The sequence below is a fragment of the Elephas maximus genome, chromosome 7 (genome assembly GCF_024166365.1).
Source record: "Elephas maximus indicus isolate mEleMax1 chromosome 7, mEleMax1 primary haplotype, whole genome shotgun sequence".
Classification (NCBI taxonomy): domain Eukaryota; kingdom Metazoa; phylum Chordata; class Mammalia; order Proboscidea; family Elephantidae; genus Elephas; species Elephas maximus.
In genome coordinates this window covers 77,936,579-77,955,793 of record NC_064825.1, presented here as the reverse complement: position 1 = coordinate 77,955,793, position 19,215 = coordinate 77,936,579, and the positions used below count along the sequence as shown (strand labels likewise).

General features: G+C 35.6%; 1 protein-coding gene and 1 non-coding gene across 4 annotated transcripts in view; one reads left to right on the top strand and one right to left on the bottom strand.

Annotated features, from left to right (window-relative positions):
* GAS2 (growth arrest specific 2) overlaps positions 1 to 19,215 on the bottom strand; it is a 128,827-nt gene that overhangs the window by 97,670 nt on the left and 11,942 nt on the right. For all 3 annotated transcript variants that reach the window (XM_049890725.1, XM_049890724.1, XM_049890726.1), the window contains exon 3: positions 12,179 to 12,300. In XM_049890725.1, the coding sequence (XP_049746682.1) occupies positions 12,179 to 12,300 (122 nt within the window). The remainder of the gene's footprint in view (positions 1 to 12,178; positions 12,301 to 19,215) is intronic.
* Positions 10,635 to 10,738, top strand: LOC126081317 (U6 spliceosomal RNA). Its single transcript, XR_007518363.1, has one exon. It is a non-coding gene; the product is annotated as a U6 spliceosomal RNA (small nuclear RNA).

The window sequence follows — 19,215 nt, the reverse complement described above, 5'->3', positions numbered from 1 at the left end:
TAAACTGTTAAACATTGATAAAATGATGAAGTTGCTACACTCCATGATGATTTTTATTTCCTTTTTGAATTATCATTGATTAATAACACAGTTTCAGAAAACCAACAACACTATTTAGTGCTCATTATCCCTAAGGACTGGAATTCTCCGATTTCATCCTACGGTTTTATAGAAACTATATTTTTGACCTTCGTTTTTAAGTAGTGTTTTGTTAGGTGGCTAATTAGGAACTCTGGGAAGAAATAAAGATTCTTGCACTCACATTTCACTCACTAACTACTTTACTGGACAAAAGGTGCAGTTATTGGGAAAAGGATGCAAAAGAAATTAAAAAAAATAATAATTTTATCTTTATGGCTCCTTCAGTAACTGGAAGACACTATGCTTCATTACTGAAATACCGCCACATTGCAGGTTAAAAACATCTCTTGAATACCTATTACATGAAAGACACTGCAATTATTCTTTTTCCTAATTCTCAATGGTGAGCATATTCACTACTCACTCGTCTGGTCCTAATTTTGTTGCAAACATGGGAAACATTATAAACAGGGCTTCAGAAAAAAAAATCTTCAAATTGAATGAACCATTTGGATATTAATATGTTCCTTTTAATCATTATAGTCTCCCTTTAATAATGCTCTAAATTCAATAATAGCACATCATTGACTCTACATAATAATACCTACAGTGAACTCAATGATCAACTTCCTCCAGAATTCACTGACTTCTTTAAATAGTCTAGACCACCACGGTCTATTACTTCACTCAACTCCTTAGCACTTTTAATGTCCTCGAACCCTTGTTCTTCTCCTGTACCACCGCAAAATTCTCAATCCATTGTCTTCTCTACTACTTAAAAAAGTCAGTTTTATTTCTCTTGACTCTGCACATCAAAAATTTTTGAGCTAGGAAAAGCCACAGAGAGAAATTTCAGACTTGGTAAGAAAAAAAAAAAAAAAATCTTCCAGATTAAAAATCAAAGATTTCTAAAAGCTACTGATAACAGCATTCTGGATCTATAAGTAAATATCTATATTGGACCATCCGTTTATTTATTTATTCATCCAAAAACATACCTACTGAATGCTTATGCACCAGAATTTTTCTTAGACCCACAAATGAATAAAGCCTAGGCCTTGTCATCACGGATCTTAGAGTCTAGCTGCAAAACATGTGGAAACAACTAAATGTAACAAAGTGGTACAGGTGCTCTGATACATGGGGAAATCATAAAGATGGAGGCTAGTTCTACCTAGGAAGGGGAGAGATTATAAAAGCTATCTCTGCTCTTCCAGCATCTGTTTTCCCTTGTTTAGTAGAAAAACATTAATTTCCTTTTGGGAAACAAGCCTTCCATGTTATGTAGTCTTTGAGCAACTGGCAATCACAGTATGAGGTCACGACCTGGCCAGAGTGTTGGTTATTATACAGGCTGGTTAATCAAACTCTGTCTTCTTACAGAAATGTGAATCTTGAATGGAATGACATAATACATTTAATAGCTAGTCCTTACTGAGCACCCGTATGTACCAAGTACTGTCAAGTGCTCATGCATATTAACTTCTTTAGTCCTCATAGCAACTTTATAATGTAAGTACATTATATGTAATGTAAAGTACATATCCTACATTTTAGAGATGAGGCACAGAGAAGTAATTTATGTGAAGTCATGATTTAAACCCAAGAAGTCTGGCTGCTGACTCCACACTACTAATCATTTTGTTCAGGCACCCTTGCTAAAAATAATAATAATAATAATTAAAGTTGATTAATTCCAACAGTGGTACTCTGAAGTCCATGTATCCATGCTACCTAAACCCTTGGAATCAGTGGAATCCCTAGGTCCTCCAAAGGCTAGGTTCACTTTTCCTCAACTTTCCTATCCCATTAGGTACCCTGTATCTTTCCAATAAATTTCTTTTCACTTATGTTTAGTACCAGAGAGTAGAGTTCATACCATAGGGCTCAGATAAACATAGGCAGTTTGGAATTGGTGTTGCAGCTGATACTGGAACAAAACTATTGGATGAAAAACTAGCATTATGCAATTTACAGGGGAATTATGCAGGGGTTGAAAAAGAAACTTTTTTGTGGGGTCTTAAATAAAAAAAATAAGCATATATTATTTTGGGTCCTCTTTAAGAAAAAGTATACGGGATTATTAATAAAAAATTAGAAATGAAATTATTGTTTTATTTAGGGATAATGAGAGCATAAAAGTAATAACTTTGAAAAGATGATAAATGCTATGTCACAAAGTACAGAAAAAAAATAACATTTTAATTAATTAACTGCCTGCCATGGCTTACTTTATTTTTCCCTAGAGATTTTGGCTGTAAATATTTAGAATTTAAAAAATATTTTCCATAGGGAGAACAGAAAAATAATTCAGTCTTTTTTCTACCATGATTAATCAAATTTTTTAAATAGTATAAAAATGTTCCTTCCAGCTTTACAACTTATTGGTGATATAAACCAAAACCAAACCCGTTGCCATTGAGTTAATTCTGACTCATAGCGAACCTAGAGGACACAGTGGAACTGCCCCATAGGGCTTCCAAGGAGCTGCTGGTGGAATCAAACTGCTGACCTTTCGGTTAGCAGCTATAACTCTTAACCACTGTACCACCAGGGCTCTTGGTAATATAATTACCAATAAATTTTGAAATTTATGAAAGTTCTGTTGTCATATTTGGAGAAATCTATCAGGTTTCTTTCATATGTGGTCTGTAGGATGTGGAAGAATTTTCCACAGAATAGCAGTGACACAAGGAATTCAGATAATAATATGATTCGTGTTTAGCGTTGGCTCCTGTGTTTTTCTTAGCTCCTGCCTCCTGCTCAGCCCTCAAAAGCAATAAGCTTAGGGCAGAGCAGAAATACTAAGAGGAGAGGCAAACTGGGAGGTTACACAGCAAGCTCGCTCTATCTCTGGGTTAGCAGGTAAGGTGCATTCCTCCACATCTAGTATTCACCTACCCCAGTACCCAGTTCAGGCTAACAAAGTGTATCAATTATCCTAGATGTTCCTGAACCCATTGCTCTGTCCTTAAAATGTCAGTGAGTTACAGGAAAAAGAATTTAAATTTTAAGCTAGAGCTGACAAACTGCACCAGGTATGGAAATACTGCAGCCTGCCTCAGATGTATTATAGATCCAACTCACAGTAAGACAAGGAATTCCTGGCCAATTAGCTACACAGACTCAACACAGTCATTCAAAATTGTGAGTGCCACTACGTACATTGTGGCAGGTTTTTTCCCCGTTTTCTAGTTTCTAGTTTTTTTTATATAATGGATTTTGAGTGCGTTAGTCTGAAAGAACAAGATGCAACTTTAGATTGTTGTGGGTGTGTGCCATCAAGTTCATTCCAACTAATTGGGACCCTATAGGACAGGGTAGAACTGCCCCATAGGATTTCCAAGGAGCAGTTGGTGGATTGAACTGCCGACTTTTTGGTTAGCAGCCCAGCTCTTAACCACTGTGCCAACTTTAGATTAGGTAGACATAATTTACTCTGTACTAACAAGATATACTGAATTCAATGTGCTAGCATAGGCAGCCAGGATGATCCTATAAAAGTTTGCTAGATTTTTTAATGCAAACCCCAATGCAATGCTAGCCCACACTAAACCACTGCCGCCACACCTCCACGCCAAAAAAACAGTTGCTGCCCAGTCGATTCCGACACATAGTGACCGTATAGGACAGAGTAAAACTGCCCCAGAGGGTTTCCAAGGAGCAACTGTAGATTTGAACTGCCAACCTTTTGGTTAGCAGCCATAGCTCTTACTTATTATAAAGGCCACACTAAATGATATTAAAAGGCCAGAAATCAGTATAATATAGGGAAAGAAACTCAAAACATGGGGAAAAAAGAAATGGCTGCATACAATCTATAATGAACACCTCATCTAACCACACTTTTGATGATGTCACTCAAGGGGGCTGAAGAGATCATTTTTTACTAAGATGTGAAGAACAGGTTGGTGAGAAAGATACCATTGGTCTCTATGTGTCTGGAACAAAGGAGAATGAAGGAAACCAAAGACTCAATGAAGAAACTAGTCCACTGGAACTAATAGTCCACACAAACTACAGCCTCATCTAGCCTGAGACCAGAGAACTAGACGGTGCCTGGCTACCACTACCAACCGGTCTGACCAGGGGCACAATAGAAGATCCCAGATAGAATGAGAGAAAAATGTAAAACAAAATTCAAATTCCTAAAAAAAAAGCCAGACTTATTGGACAGATAAAGACTAGAGGAACCCCTAAGACTATACTGCTGTGAGATACCTTTTGAACTTAGAACTAAAGCCACTCCCAGAGAAGTGATAAACAACATCACCCATGAGTACTGTGTTCCCTTAAATAATCAACTATACGAGACCAAATTGTCAATATTTACCCTAAAGCAGAGATGAGAAGGTAAGGAGGGTCAGGGAAGCTAGACTAATGGAAACAGAACAAACAGAGTGGAAATAATGAGAATGATGATATATTGTGAAAAATGTCATGGAACAATTTGTATAAAAACTGTTAAATGAAACTTAATTTGCTGTGTAAACTTTCACCTAAAACACAATAAAATATTATTTTAAAAAAGAACACGTTGGTGAGAAAAGTTCCAGTATTTTTTATGTGACTTTTTTCTCAAGAATAGGAATGCTAATGAGAAGAGCTGTTATTGAGATAAACTCACACATTTTAGTGCTGTGGAGATTATCAGGGTTGCAAAAATACACAGTGGCACTTCATTTCCACAGGCAGGGTAAACATGGTTGCTATAATACAGAGAGAGGCTACTCATGTCTCTTAGAATGACGTGTTCTACAGAAAAATATGACTGTGGCTTATTAACCATGGAGCCTTTAGGCATAAATTGCAAAACAATCCCAAAGTTCTTATTTGATTTATATAACAAAAACAACAGCAGCAACAACAAAAAGAGAATCTATCTGATCAGCCAATTCCCAGACTAGAACCAATTTATAGACCCTGTACTCATCAAATGAAGTGAATAATGACCTCAAGTCTTTACTATAAAGCATCTGTCTAAGCCTCATCAAAGAGATCTGCACTGTTTACTATGCATTGCTATGACCCACCTTATAGGGATCAGGTGATAGATGTATTTCTATCCCAAGTTCACCTTATAACTATTGGACCTTGAAACCAGCAAAGGCTATTTATGTTTTCCTGAATATATAATTGGCATGGATCTTCTCAGCAACTCCCAGAATTCTTACTCTCTGACCCATGGAATAAGTTCTTATACGGCTAGAAGGACTACATAAAATTGGAACAATATTACACCTCTGGAAAATATCAGAGATTGATGCTATCAATGACCTGAACATTGCATAGAAAGTAATTTCTACCACATCTCCATTCAATTCAAGCCAACATAAAAGGTCAATGGGACTTAGCAATGGGGAAATTGTAATGAAGTAACAACTTTGATCAGAGTTGCTGTCCTGAATGTGGTCTTTTGCTGAAGTAAGTACCTGGTATATACCTACTGATCTGGAAAATGTGATTTACTTAATTCTGATAGATGGAAAATTCCAGAAACTATTTGTGTACATTTGACAGGAACAACAGAATGCTTTTACTATCCTACATATCAACTCCAGCTCTGCTCCATAACCTGCAGCAACCATGGCCATTTCAACATCACATAGGACATCAACATCACCTATTACATTTTGATATTTTGTTGATTTGATGTTGGAAGCAAGAATAGTATGCAAACTAGATGTCTTCATAAAATACATGCAATCCAGAGGGAAGAAGATGAATCCCATGAAAACCCAAGAGGGAGATCTGCCAACTAAAGGAAATTTCTAGTTCTAGTACTAGAGACTAGGTAGGAACACTTCCTTCTTAGTAAAGGACAGCATGCAAATGTTCCTAGTTTGCTATTGTTGTCTGATGGACACTGAATCATGGGATACCAGATGACCGGGAAACTTGTACTGTTTATCATGAACTTAGTGTCAGATGATTCACTTGGCTATATTTTTGGTTATATCCAGCAGCATTCTCTCATCCAGTAGAAGTGCCATCTATAGGGTAAGCTCAAAAGACCTGAAGATTCAGGTAAGTTCCATCAGCACATCATTCGCTCCCTCTTGTGACCACTGTTTTATACACGATATTTTTTTAACCCACACATATAGCTGATATCATGTCCCCTATAGCCAGCTGACTACAGATTAAAACATCAAGCTTCTTTGAATATTGTGTTAAATAATACACCAATATTTATTGCCATGGCATTGCAACCTCATTTAGACACAATCCTTTAAGACAGTATAGAACAGAAAACACTCACAGCGAGACATCCATTAAATACATTTCATTGTCTCTGATCTAGAAGGTGAAAGGTTTGGCCAGATGGTCAGGGACTTAGAAAAAGGAAGACTAGACAAATGGTAACAAGGAAATTTGATTTTATACTGGGAAATAATTTGTATCGATATATTTTAAAACTCGAAGAGACTTATATATATATATTTTTTTTAATTCTGAGGAGTTGACTTTAACACTACCTTTTCTACTTTTGTTCTTTTTCCTTTAGTCCTATACAACAATGCACTAATCAAAAAATAATTTCTTCCCACATGATTTGATTCATATTCCTTCAATCTCATCATGATCCACTCTCTGTTAGTTTAATCTTAGTATTTATATTTGCATTTCAGAACCATGAATTCCTTAAGGAATTTATAATCACTTTAGTTGCATTGCCATAGATAGAAGACTTTAGTAGATTAATCACACCTGAGCTTTTCTTTTATTTTCATGAAACACCTTTAACACTTCCACCATACTATCTTTTTCTGTCTGAAATACCAGCAGTAAAAACAAATCTCTGAATTTCCAATTCAATTTTAATATGATGTTCTCTAAACAGAAAGTGCTCTTGATTTTTCAGGGGAAAAGAACTATAATCTTTGTCTTATTTTTTTCCCAGACGGCACAAGATCCTGAAGTATTGCTATCTTACAGCTCAGGAAACTGGGTATTCTTGATGGGCAAAGGTACTACTACTATAAGTATTCTATCGGACTAGGATATTCTTTCTCCCAAACAAGGGCTGGATTCTACATTTAGTCTGTGAATGTTCAGTTCCTTCCTTGGAGCACAGTATTGCTTTCTACTAGTAACAAAACTTTTTTTTCCACTCCATGTGTTTCAAATCTGATCTAACCACCCACCACCCTTTGAGGTCAAAGGAAGTTGTGAACCCGGAGAAACTCTAATGGCTGAAGCAGAGATTCTCAAAATAAATGAGACAAATGGAAGGAAATATTGGGGGAAAAAAAAAAAAGAAGTTGAACTGTTCAAATATCTTGCTCCATGGTGATACCTCAATGGTTGGGAAAGTCTTGTAAACAAATCAAGAAACTCGTGGCTGGTGATCAAAAGCAAATACACAACAAGAATGAGGCTTTACAGTTGACTTTTGTGTGGACCAAGGAGTGCTCATATGTCAATGTAACAATTACCCTGTCTTGACTGGTGATACCAACTTGGAGTCAGATAATTAAGAGTTGAAAGGCACAAAACCTAAGCTTGACCTTGCCACTTGTTTTAGTTTTCTCATCCTGATAGAAGGATATTGGAATGATTAAGTTTTATTTTGATTTTTTACCTTTAGAGATTCTCAGCTCCAGGAATATTAACATTGATAGTTAAAATGAATTTATCATATCATCATGGTACACATCAACTAATTAAAATCACATTATACATATATTACAGGACACTGGTTTCTAATGCTTTCACCCAACTTCTGCCTAACTCTGTGAAATCTCTGCATTGTCCCCATGCAAAGTAAGAAAATAGCGCACCACACAAAGACCAATATTAACTATTTATAGCTAACAAACATGGAGAGGCTACTTTATATCAGTACTGATGCCTGGAAAGAAAGAATCATATGATGTAATTTATTTATGTTCATAGTATTTATCAAACCAGAATAGAAAGCATAGATTTATAACCAAAATACTAAATACATAAAGTCTCCAACATATTTATTAGCATTTACTTTCAAATACTGAGATTATTTAAATGATTCTCAACACAGGCATACTTCACACATACCAGGCATAACTTACTCTTTAAAATATGTTTACACAGCTGTAAAACTCTCAGATTAACTATCAATCAGGAAAAGTTGAAATATTGCTTTGAGAATAAAGAGATGAAATTTAAACTGTTAGAAGAAAAATACAAAGGGCTTCTGGTGATACGACTTCGAAACCTAACCCTAAGCCAATTTGAAGCCCTCTTTTTTTTTTTTTTTATATAGGGTGTTAGTGAATCCAGTCTTGTTTAAATTCAGATTTAGATTTAATAACAAAATGCCTTACACTTCATATAACAGCTATTTTTGTTTCTAGACAAAAGATAAAGAATTGAAAACCATAAGTCCTGACGAAAGTGTATGTATGAACAATAATAGCTATGAAGATACTAACCATTTGGTTTCTCATTTTACAGGAATTTTCTCATAAAATAGAGAAAAGATGAACTAGCCTTCTTTGCATTTTTCATATGGTAAGGCACATGCTATTTTGATTTAAGCTGTGTATCACTGGAAGTCAGTTGTGAAATACATAAATGCTGCCAATGACACAGGAGCCAATTCGGTCAAAAGAATTAGCGGCAACACTAATACATGGCAACTTCTAACTCAGAACAAATTTGATTTTTTTGAGCATTAAAGCAGAGGCCATAATGTAATTTTTAACCCTACACTTGCTCAATTTACGTAGATGAGTTTTAATACTAAAATGTATTTATCAAAATAATAAACTTGCAGGATGAAAAGGCAGGAGGTGCGGGCAGGAAATGGTCAAATGGACACAGGGAACCAGGGGTGGAAAGGAGGAGTGTGCTGTCACGTTATGGGGACTGCAACAAATGTCACAAAATGATATGTGTATAAATTTTTGTGTGAGAAATTAACTTGAACTGTAAACTTCCACCTAAAGCACAATAAAAAAGTAAAATATCAATATAATTTAAAAATAAATAAATAAATTTGAGCTCGTTCCTCAGTTAAACAAAATGGCTTCTCTACTCTATTGCATTCTTTCTATTCTGTTCTATTTTACTCTATTCTATTCTACCCTACCCTACCCTACTCTAATAAATTGGATTCGATTGGACGCATTTCCACGCAATTCGGCTCCAATCGGCTCAAATCACTTGGATTCAGCTCAATTCAGTTCGATTCATCTCTATTTGTCTCTAATTGGCTCTCTTCAGCTCTATTCACTCTACTCAACTCTATTCATCTCTGTTCCACTCCAAGAGTAATAGATAGAACATTGTTACAGTTCTACTCATTTTGAAAGGGAGTTTTGTTTTATAGTTTTCCTTTGAAAATGATATGGTATCAAAATAAATGCTTCAAAGGAAAACAACTAGCAAAATCATGATCCATAATCATTCTCAATATTACTTGTAATTGCAGAGATTTGGAGCAAATGTATACACATCTGCACAGAGTAGTCATCATGGTAAATGGGAATTTACAACTAACTCAGTTTCTTCTAGTTAATCTTAAATTCTACCAGGATCTCTTCACTGTCCCTTCTCTTTTATGCAGGGAAGGGAGATAATATTTATCAAGAGCACTTTTGTGCAATGCTCTGTGGTTGGCATATGTACATAATTACCTATACTGTTTTATAGACAAAGAGACAAAAGCTCAGACATTTCTGATTAATAAATAATGGAACCAGAACCCATGGAAAATGTGCTCCACATCAAAGTCTTTGAACCGTAGGCAATGGTTTGGGGCTATCTTGTGCTTTACAAACTTATAATTACAATTCTGTTTAGGGATCTTAGCTCCTGTTTAAAAAGCAAAAGCTTATAAACCAAACCAAACCCAGAAAACTGCCTACTAGCCCCAGGAAAATTTATACTTTGTTACTATGAAGGGTCCCAGTGATCTTAACACTGAGGCATTGGGCTCTCTTTCATGAGCAATAAGCAATACAAACAAGTTTCTGGATCTATACAACATTAATGTAATACTCTCAAAGGAGTCTGGGGATGACGCTATTTTTTTCCACTGTTAATTTCTTTATAGTAAACTTTCTACACACTATGCCCTTCGACTAGGCCTTATGTTTTATCATTAATAAGCTGAAATTAGAGTCCAGTTACATTACAATGGAAACCACAGCAGGAAAATAAACTGGTGTTTAAGCCCTAATGCAAAGCATTTCAGTAGCCTCTCTCTGTCTGTGTTACCATTAGTGAACCAAAATGAGCACAAAATGAGTGGCTGGTGGATTCGAACTGCCAACCTTTTGGTTTGCAGCCATAGCTCCTAACCACTATACCACCAGGGCTCCAAAATACATTGTTTTAGGAAGCTTGATCTTTTCTCTTGTTCAGATGTTGGTTTTAATAAACATAAAGAGGCTGTACTTAAATAGTCATTTTTCTTTTTCTGTCAGTTACCGAATCAGTTTAAGAGGTTTTGTTTGTTTTTTTGTCAGTTGTCTTCAATATTATTTTAACCATTTTTTCTTCCCTCTTTAAAAAATTAAAACTCATTTACTTTGTTTTGTTTGTAAATACCAAAACCACACTTCATGCTCACTTTGGCAGCACACGTACTAAAATTGGAACAATACAAAGATTAGCATGGCCCCTGCACAAGGGTGACACACAAATTGGTGAGGTATTCCATATTTTTGAGTAACTGGAGCTGGGGCATGGGGACCATAGTTTCAGGGGACATCTAGGTCAATTGGCATATCAAAGTTAATTAAGAAAATGTTCCACATCCTACTTTGGTGAGTGGAGTGTAGGCTTTTAAAAGCTTGGGAGTGGCCGTCTAAGATGCATTGACTGGTCCCATCCCATTTTGGAGCAAAGCAGAATGAAGAAAACCAAAGATACAGGGAAAATATTAGTCCAAGAGACTAAAGAACCATATGAACCAAAGACTCCACCAGCTTGAGACCAGAAAAACTAGGTGGTGCTCAGCTACCACCAATGACTACCCTGACTGGGAACACAACAGAGAGTGCCAGGCAAAGCGGGAGAAAAGCGAGGAGCAAAACTGAAATTCATGTAAAAAGACCAGACTTAATGGTCTGACAGAGACTGGAAGAACCCCCCAAATTATGACCCCCAGACACTCTGTTAACCCAGAACTGAAACCATTCCCGAAGCCTACTCTTCAGACAAAGATTAGACAGGACTATAAAACAAAAAAATAATATGGGAATATTATTTATAATGAGAAGTGTGCTTCTTAATTCAATCAGATACAAGAGACCAAATGGGCAGCTCCTGACTGGAGGCAGAATGAGAAGGCAGGAAGGGACAGGAACTGGTCAAATGGACACAGGGAGCCCAAGGTGGAAAGGGGGAATGTGCTGTCACATTTTGGGGATTACAACTAATGTCACAAAACAGTATGTGTATAAATTTTTGTATAAGAAATTAACTTGAGCTGTAAACTTTCACCTAAAACACAATAAAGAAATAAAAATAAAATGATATAGATGGGAGAAAAAAAGAAAACACTTCTATTATGTGTTTATAGAGAATAATCATATTTGTTGACAAATGTTCTAATTAAATTGTCGTAACCAAGAAAAATTACTAGAGTTAACACGCAGAAAGGAAATTTGTGCAGTCAGAAATAAAATGCTGTGCCCAAAGCTATTGCATTTAGTGTTAACACTTATTTAAAACAAAGAATTATGCACTAGATATTTTGGTCCAATATTCTGTCATAATAATGTTTTTAAAAAAAGAAAAACAAAGATCTGTTGAGGTAAGCCTTCTTGACAATATTCTGTTCATTGCCTGATGAAGACAGTTATTTCTCTGCCAAGTTTTTAATCAGTACATCAAATTCAGCCAGTTTATACACAGTACTTTTGTTGTATGAATACCATCAATTTTCATAACTTATTTTTAATTAGATTTACCCAAAGAACTATGTAATTTATGTAGAGTGCAAATAACAAGTTACCTAATAAAAAGCGCCCTCTGTGCTTTTGTTGTTAATATAGGCCATGATGCGTTTATTCACAGCAAAATCTTCACGTTAAACTCAATTCATAAGCAACTGCAAATCTAATCTACCTCCTAACAGTGATTTTGCCTTGGGTTCCTTTACCTTTGTGGGCTTGTTAGCTTCCATGCTTTCTTTGAATTTCTCCTGCACAGTTTCTGCAAGTTGACAGAGCAAGGCACCATTATCCAACTTGTCCATAAAAGTTTCTGCCGTAATCTCTTTCCCTGCAATGTCAAAGAGATCCAATATAAAAGCTTAAAGATTTCCAACACAAAAGTCAGATTTGACAACACTTTTATCACTAAAATTTCAATGCCAGCCGAATCACGTATCTCGGACAGGAACTTACCAAGGCAGTATGCTTTCCTGGGAATTTTATATTTTCCTTTGTTAGCGAGAAGAATTTTTCAACATTCTATACTTTCATTATATAGTTCTACCTGCATGAAAGTTTTACTTCGCATAAGCCTTTCGTAAAGGTGGCAAAACGATATCCTGCATGAAAGAGTCCCACTGTTTAGCAGTCAGGGGGAATGAAAACTAAGCAGTCAATGAATGAACCAACATTAACAACGATCGTACCATTTGACCTCTGTGGTTTGTTCAATTCTTAACCTCATTGGCCCATTCAGTTACTTTGGCCACCAAGGCGGGGCATAAAGTAGAACCGTTTCTTTTGTTTTGTTTTGTTTTCAGGTCTATCCCTTTGATGGAAACCCTGGTGGCATGGTTAAGTGCTATGGCTGCTAACCAAAAGATCGGCAGTTCAAATCCGCCAGGTGCTCCTTGGAAACTCTATGGGGCAGTTCTACTCTGTCCTGTAGGGTCGCTATGAGTCGGAATTGACTCGATGGCAGCGGGTTTTGGTTTTTATCCGTTTGATTAAAAGAAGGCCACGGATTTGTTTTCTTTAAAATAATAGATATGATATATTAAAGATCGATCACCACTGGCAACTTTAATAGCATGGCCAATGCATAAAGTTACATCTCTAAATTCTGTGAATCAGTTTTCTAAATTAAGATAATACAAGTAAATTAACGTACATGGTAAAGTCTCCATAGAAAACACTAGCTCTCTAACCATTCCCCTTCCTACTGCAGTCCTTAAAACTTGGAATTCTCAGGTTCAGATCTCTGCTCTTCTGCACCAAACTATCCTCAGAGCTTCAACTACTGCTCTTAGGGACATGATTCACAATTCCTCATCCCTGACTTTTAACCTGTTCCCAGGTAACAGGTTTTTTTTTTTTTCTTTCTTTCTTTCTTATAAGCCCCCCAAGGTAATTTTCTCTTTTTGTTTCTTTTCTCTCTTTCTCCCTTCCTCCCTTCTCTCTTTCTCTCCCATAACAGTTTTATTAAAATACCATTCACATGCCATAAAATTCACCCATTATTAAGTGTATAATTCAATGAGTTTTAGTATATTCCCAGAGTTGTGCAACCATCCTCTCAAAAAGAAATCCCATACATTTTAACCACCTCCTTTTTCCCCCTGCCCCCTAAAAAAATAGCCCTAGACAATTGATTTCTTTCTTATATGTTCCCTAAAATTGATGTCTTCCAAAGTTCTTTCTTCTTCCTGGTTTTCCTAATTATTTAAGTTTCAGAACATTTTATTTTCTTGTTTTAATTTCCTACAGACTTATAAGTCCCATAGATTCAGGCTTCTTTCTGCTTCTGGTGCTATAATCTTAATAAAAATCTTCATGATCTGATAGCTAAACATCTAGAAACAAGAACAATGGGGATTCCTTGTGTCCTCACCTCTCTCTCCAAAGCATATCACCAAACCAAAAAACTCGTTGCCATCGAGTCGATTCTGACTCATAGCGACACTATAGGACAGAGCAGAACTGCCCCATACAGTTTCCAAGGAGTGCCTGGTGGATTCAAACTGCCCACCTTTTGGTTAGCAGCTGTAGCTCTTAACCACTACGCCACCATGGTTTCCAAACATATCACACTCACTGCTAAAAGTAATATTCCTAATCACTATCCTTAAGGAATCCTAGTGGCATAGTAGTTAAAGCACTCAGCTGCCAACCAAAAAGTTGGCCGTTGGGACCTATCAGCTGCTCCACAGGAGAAAGATTTGGCAGTCTGCTTCCGTAGAGATTACAGCCTTGGAAACCCTATGGGGCAGTTCTACTCTGCCCTATGGGGTTGCTGTGAGTTGTAATTGGACGGTGGTGGGTGGGAAACACTCCCCTCACTGGGTCATTCTCCACACAGAAGTCTTTAATGCAGAGGTCCTAATTTTTCTCTACCAAAAGGATGAAATCTATCCACTTTAACCCACAAAAGCCTCCCCATATGCCTCTAATCCACCTTTCAATATAACCTCCCCACATGACTCTGCTTTTTGGTCTGCACCCTGCCTCCCTAGTTCCTCTAACAGATCTTACCATTTCTCCTGCCATGCCTTTGTTTCTGTAATGGTTTCTGCCTGCAATGCCCTCCTACCTCCCATCTGCCTGGCCAAGTTTTATCTTTTTTTTTTTTTAACCAGAGTTCCAGAAAGGAATTCCTCCAGTCCACATTGGTCTCTTTTCTGTTGTACTCATGAGTGTCACTCACTTTGGCATTTATCAAACATTTTCTTCCATCACTGGTAACATGTTTTGAATCAAGTTCTTTTCTTTCCAAATATACTGTAAACCATTTGAGTAATTTGAATATATATATATTTTCTATAATGTACTTCCACAGAGACAAGCATGGTATTTCACATAGTGAACGTGTTCAGTGAATACTTAAATTAACAAATTAAGAGATAAACTACTGAGAAACTTTGAGATAATGGTGGATATTATTTTTTTTGGACAAGTAGTTAAGTTAAAAGCAAAAAAAATTTTAAAAAGGAGGTATTTTAAAGTTTTATGCTGGAACTCTCAGGTTCAATGCTTAGTTATTTTTTACCTTAAGGAAAATATGCAAGCAGCTCAATTCCATGACCACTTACATATAAACTAATTGGAACAACAAATGACTCATTAAAGTTAAACTTGTAGTATCTAATATATTTAGATTTTAAGAAACATCTGTTTAAATGATTCTTTTTTCTAGTTTGGGGGAAAGACTAGGTAAAGAGGGAAAAAGAATTATTATTTTTTATGTTCTTTTTTCCCTACTGGATAGTTCACATTTTAGCTTCCAGTTAGGATAATGACTTCTGCAGGTGGTAAAATATCAGTAGCTCTAAGTACTCACTATAGAGGGAGCCTATGCAGAACTACTATTATTTCAAAACTGTATGCCCCTCAACTCAATTCAGAAATAAAATAATAGTCTCACAATGCAAATAGCCAGTATAACAGAATTTGTATTTTATACTCACCATATTGCTCTGCATTTTTGAACAATAATAAGAACTATATTTTACAAACAGATATGAAAAACAAATGTTAGAAATCACTTTGAAAGATTACTGCTTTATTTAAATGTGCTTAAATTTGAAGGTGAGGAAGGTAAATTTTAAATTATTGAATGATTCCTTTATAAATTACCAAGGGTATCTACACATGGAAAAAGTCTTTAGGTATTCATATTTCATTAAGTTCCACAGTAATTTGAAGATTTCATTCATAATGTTAAGTGACAAAATGATTACAGTAAACTCAAAAGAATTATAAATTATAAAAAGAAAAATGGCTTACATTAAAAATTCACTAGCAGTTTCCCAAAAGATATGCTTTTTATTTTCTATACATTATACCTGAAGATTTTTAGTTATCCTGCTTTTTATGAATACTTGAAGAAGAAAGAATTTTACACTGAACATCTGTATCTAATGAAAAATATATTAGGGGTCAACTTTCAATTCTATATATTTTATAGCTCCAAAAGGTGGGATTTTTTTTTTCCTTTGGCTAATACAGACACTGTTACATACTTTATAGCTGAAATATACTGTTTCAAATGAATAAAAATGCAAGACAGAATTTTTAACAACTCACATGTAATGTATTTTCCATCCAAAGATTAAGAATCACAAAGTATACATTTTAAATAAACTGTATAATTTTAAGAAACCAGTTACACCTACTCCTCACTTATCAACTATCTTGTTATCTGACATTTCGCATCTACAACGATAGTAAAAAATCTACTGTCCAACTATTTTGTGCGTTAATAACATGTCTGGCAGTAATGAACCAGGATGCGAGGTAACAGTAACACTGCCTGTGATAGTTAAGGTTATGTGTCAACTTGGCTGGACCACGATTCTCAGTGGTTTGGCAGTTATGTAGTGATATAATTTGGCAGTTATGAAATGATGTAGTCATCCTCCATTTTGTGATCTGATGTTGTCATCCTCTATTTTTGCATAATGGTTATTTTCACACAATGACTTGGTCTTTGGAACCTAACCATGTCTATAATTGAGGAGTGGGTGTATAATCCTTATATGGGATGACATACTACTTCACTCTTTATTGCATTGATATTGTCAATAGTTATTTAAAAGACAAAAACAGACTATACAACTACTTGGATTTAATCATAAGAAAAATCCTTAAGAACAGATTGTAAAAAAAATGACAATTTCTCAAGAACAAGCCATATAAAACTAATACCACTGTTAAGTAGAATCAGACCTTTTCTTAAACTAAATTGTACAGCTATATTCATATGTCAGGTTATAAATACCAAGACAGCGGGATTCTGGCAACAGAGAATCATTTCTTCTCCAACCCCATCCTTTCCAAGTTGTTAACATATTTAGGGAAAGAACAGGCAGTAAATAGGTATAATTGAAACATTTTGACATACCTACCCACACTAGGTTGTAAAGACTATTGACTTGAAGATTAATCTAAAATATCCTAGTCTAGAAGTGATGCCTTTCTTTCCTGAGTTCCTAATTGTGGTCTTTGATCTTCACACCATCAATTTATTTACCATTGATAGCTTTCCAGTAGACAAAGATCAAGGCATTTGATTAACTATTGTGTTTAGCCACTTCCTCTTAAAATTAGGGCACTATGATATGGAGTCACCATGGTCAGATTCAACTTGACTGTACCCAACAACAACAATGATATGAAATAAACATCTGCCTGAAATTTTTGTCAGGTAACCAAAATCAACATGCATGATTATATACATTAATGCAGTGCCTTCCTCCCAGAAATGTTTGCTTGCCATGATTTCCATAAATATTAAGTATTAATCCATAAAGTGTTTTAGACTGGAGCCACCTGGATAAATGGATTCATTTCATCTTCTATGTTGCTGAGAAAAAATGTCGTCCTCCCAATACATTGAAATACTGAACTCAGGTTCCTAAAACGTGATAATATCTAACAATAATATTTAACAGTTGAGTTCTTATTATGAGTTGGATATTGTTCTATGCACTTTACATGTATTAATATATCTAATCTCACAAACTTGCAAAGCGGATGCTACTATTATGTCTACTTCAAAAAAAACAGATGACAGAACTAAGGTGTATAGATTTATTAACTTGTCTATAATCACACAGCTAACACCTAAAGGAATTTGGCTTTTTAACTCAGTAAGTCTAGGTTTAGAGCCTATGCTTTTAGCCACGATACTTGACTATTTCAATATATATTAATGAATATATGAATAACTATTTTCCCATAACAGTGCATTCTCCCTAACACACTTGTCTTTTTTTTCTGTAAGAAACTCCACAGAAAGCCTGTCAGGAAAAGAACTGGTTGGTGCTGAAGACAGTGGTGCTGAAAAATGAATAGAAGTCCACTTTCTAGATTGCAGAATGGCTGAGAATGCCTCTCAGGTATGTTCTCATATTCGGCCTGATTCATTGCAGAAGAAAGCTGGCATGTTTTTATCTCGGTGATCCAAATTCTGCTCCTGTCTCCACTACACCTCTCAATTCCAATGATAGCTCCCTAATTGGAAAACTGGAAGCAAACCATTTGCTACCAGATTTTTTTGGTGTTTTGAAACTAAAATTTGAAGACTGTGAGATAGGTAATGATTCATTATATCTATTGAACCCCAGATTGGCACCTACTCCACACTGATTCATCTGTATCTACCTTGACTTATATTAAGAAAAGAGAAAGTTGCTTCTGTTGGAAAAGTCTTGGTAAAATACTAGGCATTAACTACTCTGAAAGCTGTCAACTTGTGAACATGAACTTGATTCTTTAAACTTTTGAATTATCCACAAGATGCCATTGTTTCTAAGGAATTTTTATTGACTATAACAAGAATACGAGACCTCGATAGGATAAGTATCTGCTAAAAGGACTTTAAGAAAAAGGAAAAGAAAGCTGTTCCAAGCTCATTATACAGCATTTGTATTTCACTGTAGCAATTCCAACAAACGGATTGCTTTGTTGCAGTTAACTTTTCATGCTTAATGTTTTAAAGCTGGAAGTATGTTATTTTTAGAAATAATTGAAAAATTGGAAACATTATGTATTGAACAACTGAATTATCTTTTACCTCCATGTGGGAAGGTCAGAAAAGTGAAAATCACCATGATGTCAACTGTCATATTACAAAGTATTATCTACATATAAGTAAAATCAATTTAGCATAACTCAATTTGTAATACATCTTATGATATACCCAAAGTCTACTTGATGTCTATTATTCACCTACTTCATACCAACTCAATAAAATACAAGGTGACTCATTCTTATTTCAAGTTTCCTTTAGAATTCCTTTTCTGAGCAAATTTACAAGTCATCAAGTTGCATTTGTATAACCAACTCCAGCATTTAAAAAAAAAAAAGTCTTATTTTTCAAAAGAAAAGTCATTCATTTATATAAACCATCTTCTCCTTGTTTATGCATATTGATGGCCTCCACTGCCCCTAATTGGGTTTCTTGGACACTTAGGCTTTTGGGTCTGGAAAGGACATTAGAGATCGTCTTGTCCAACCCCTTCATTTTATGGTTGAGGACACTGAGCCCAGAAAAGATAGCTGAGTGATTGTGGGCAAGTTTCCTACCAAGTGGCAGAGCCAGGACCAGAAGCCAGGTCTCCTGATACCCAGTTCGGAGCCAGGTCTCCTGACTTTTAGTCCAAGGATCTTTCCATTACACACACTGACTCTATTCTTTGAAGCTACCATTGGGCTTCTCACACTGATCAAGCTGTTTTGCAAATGATCACATTCACCAAGTAAA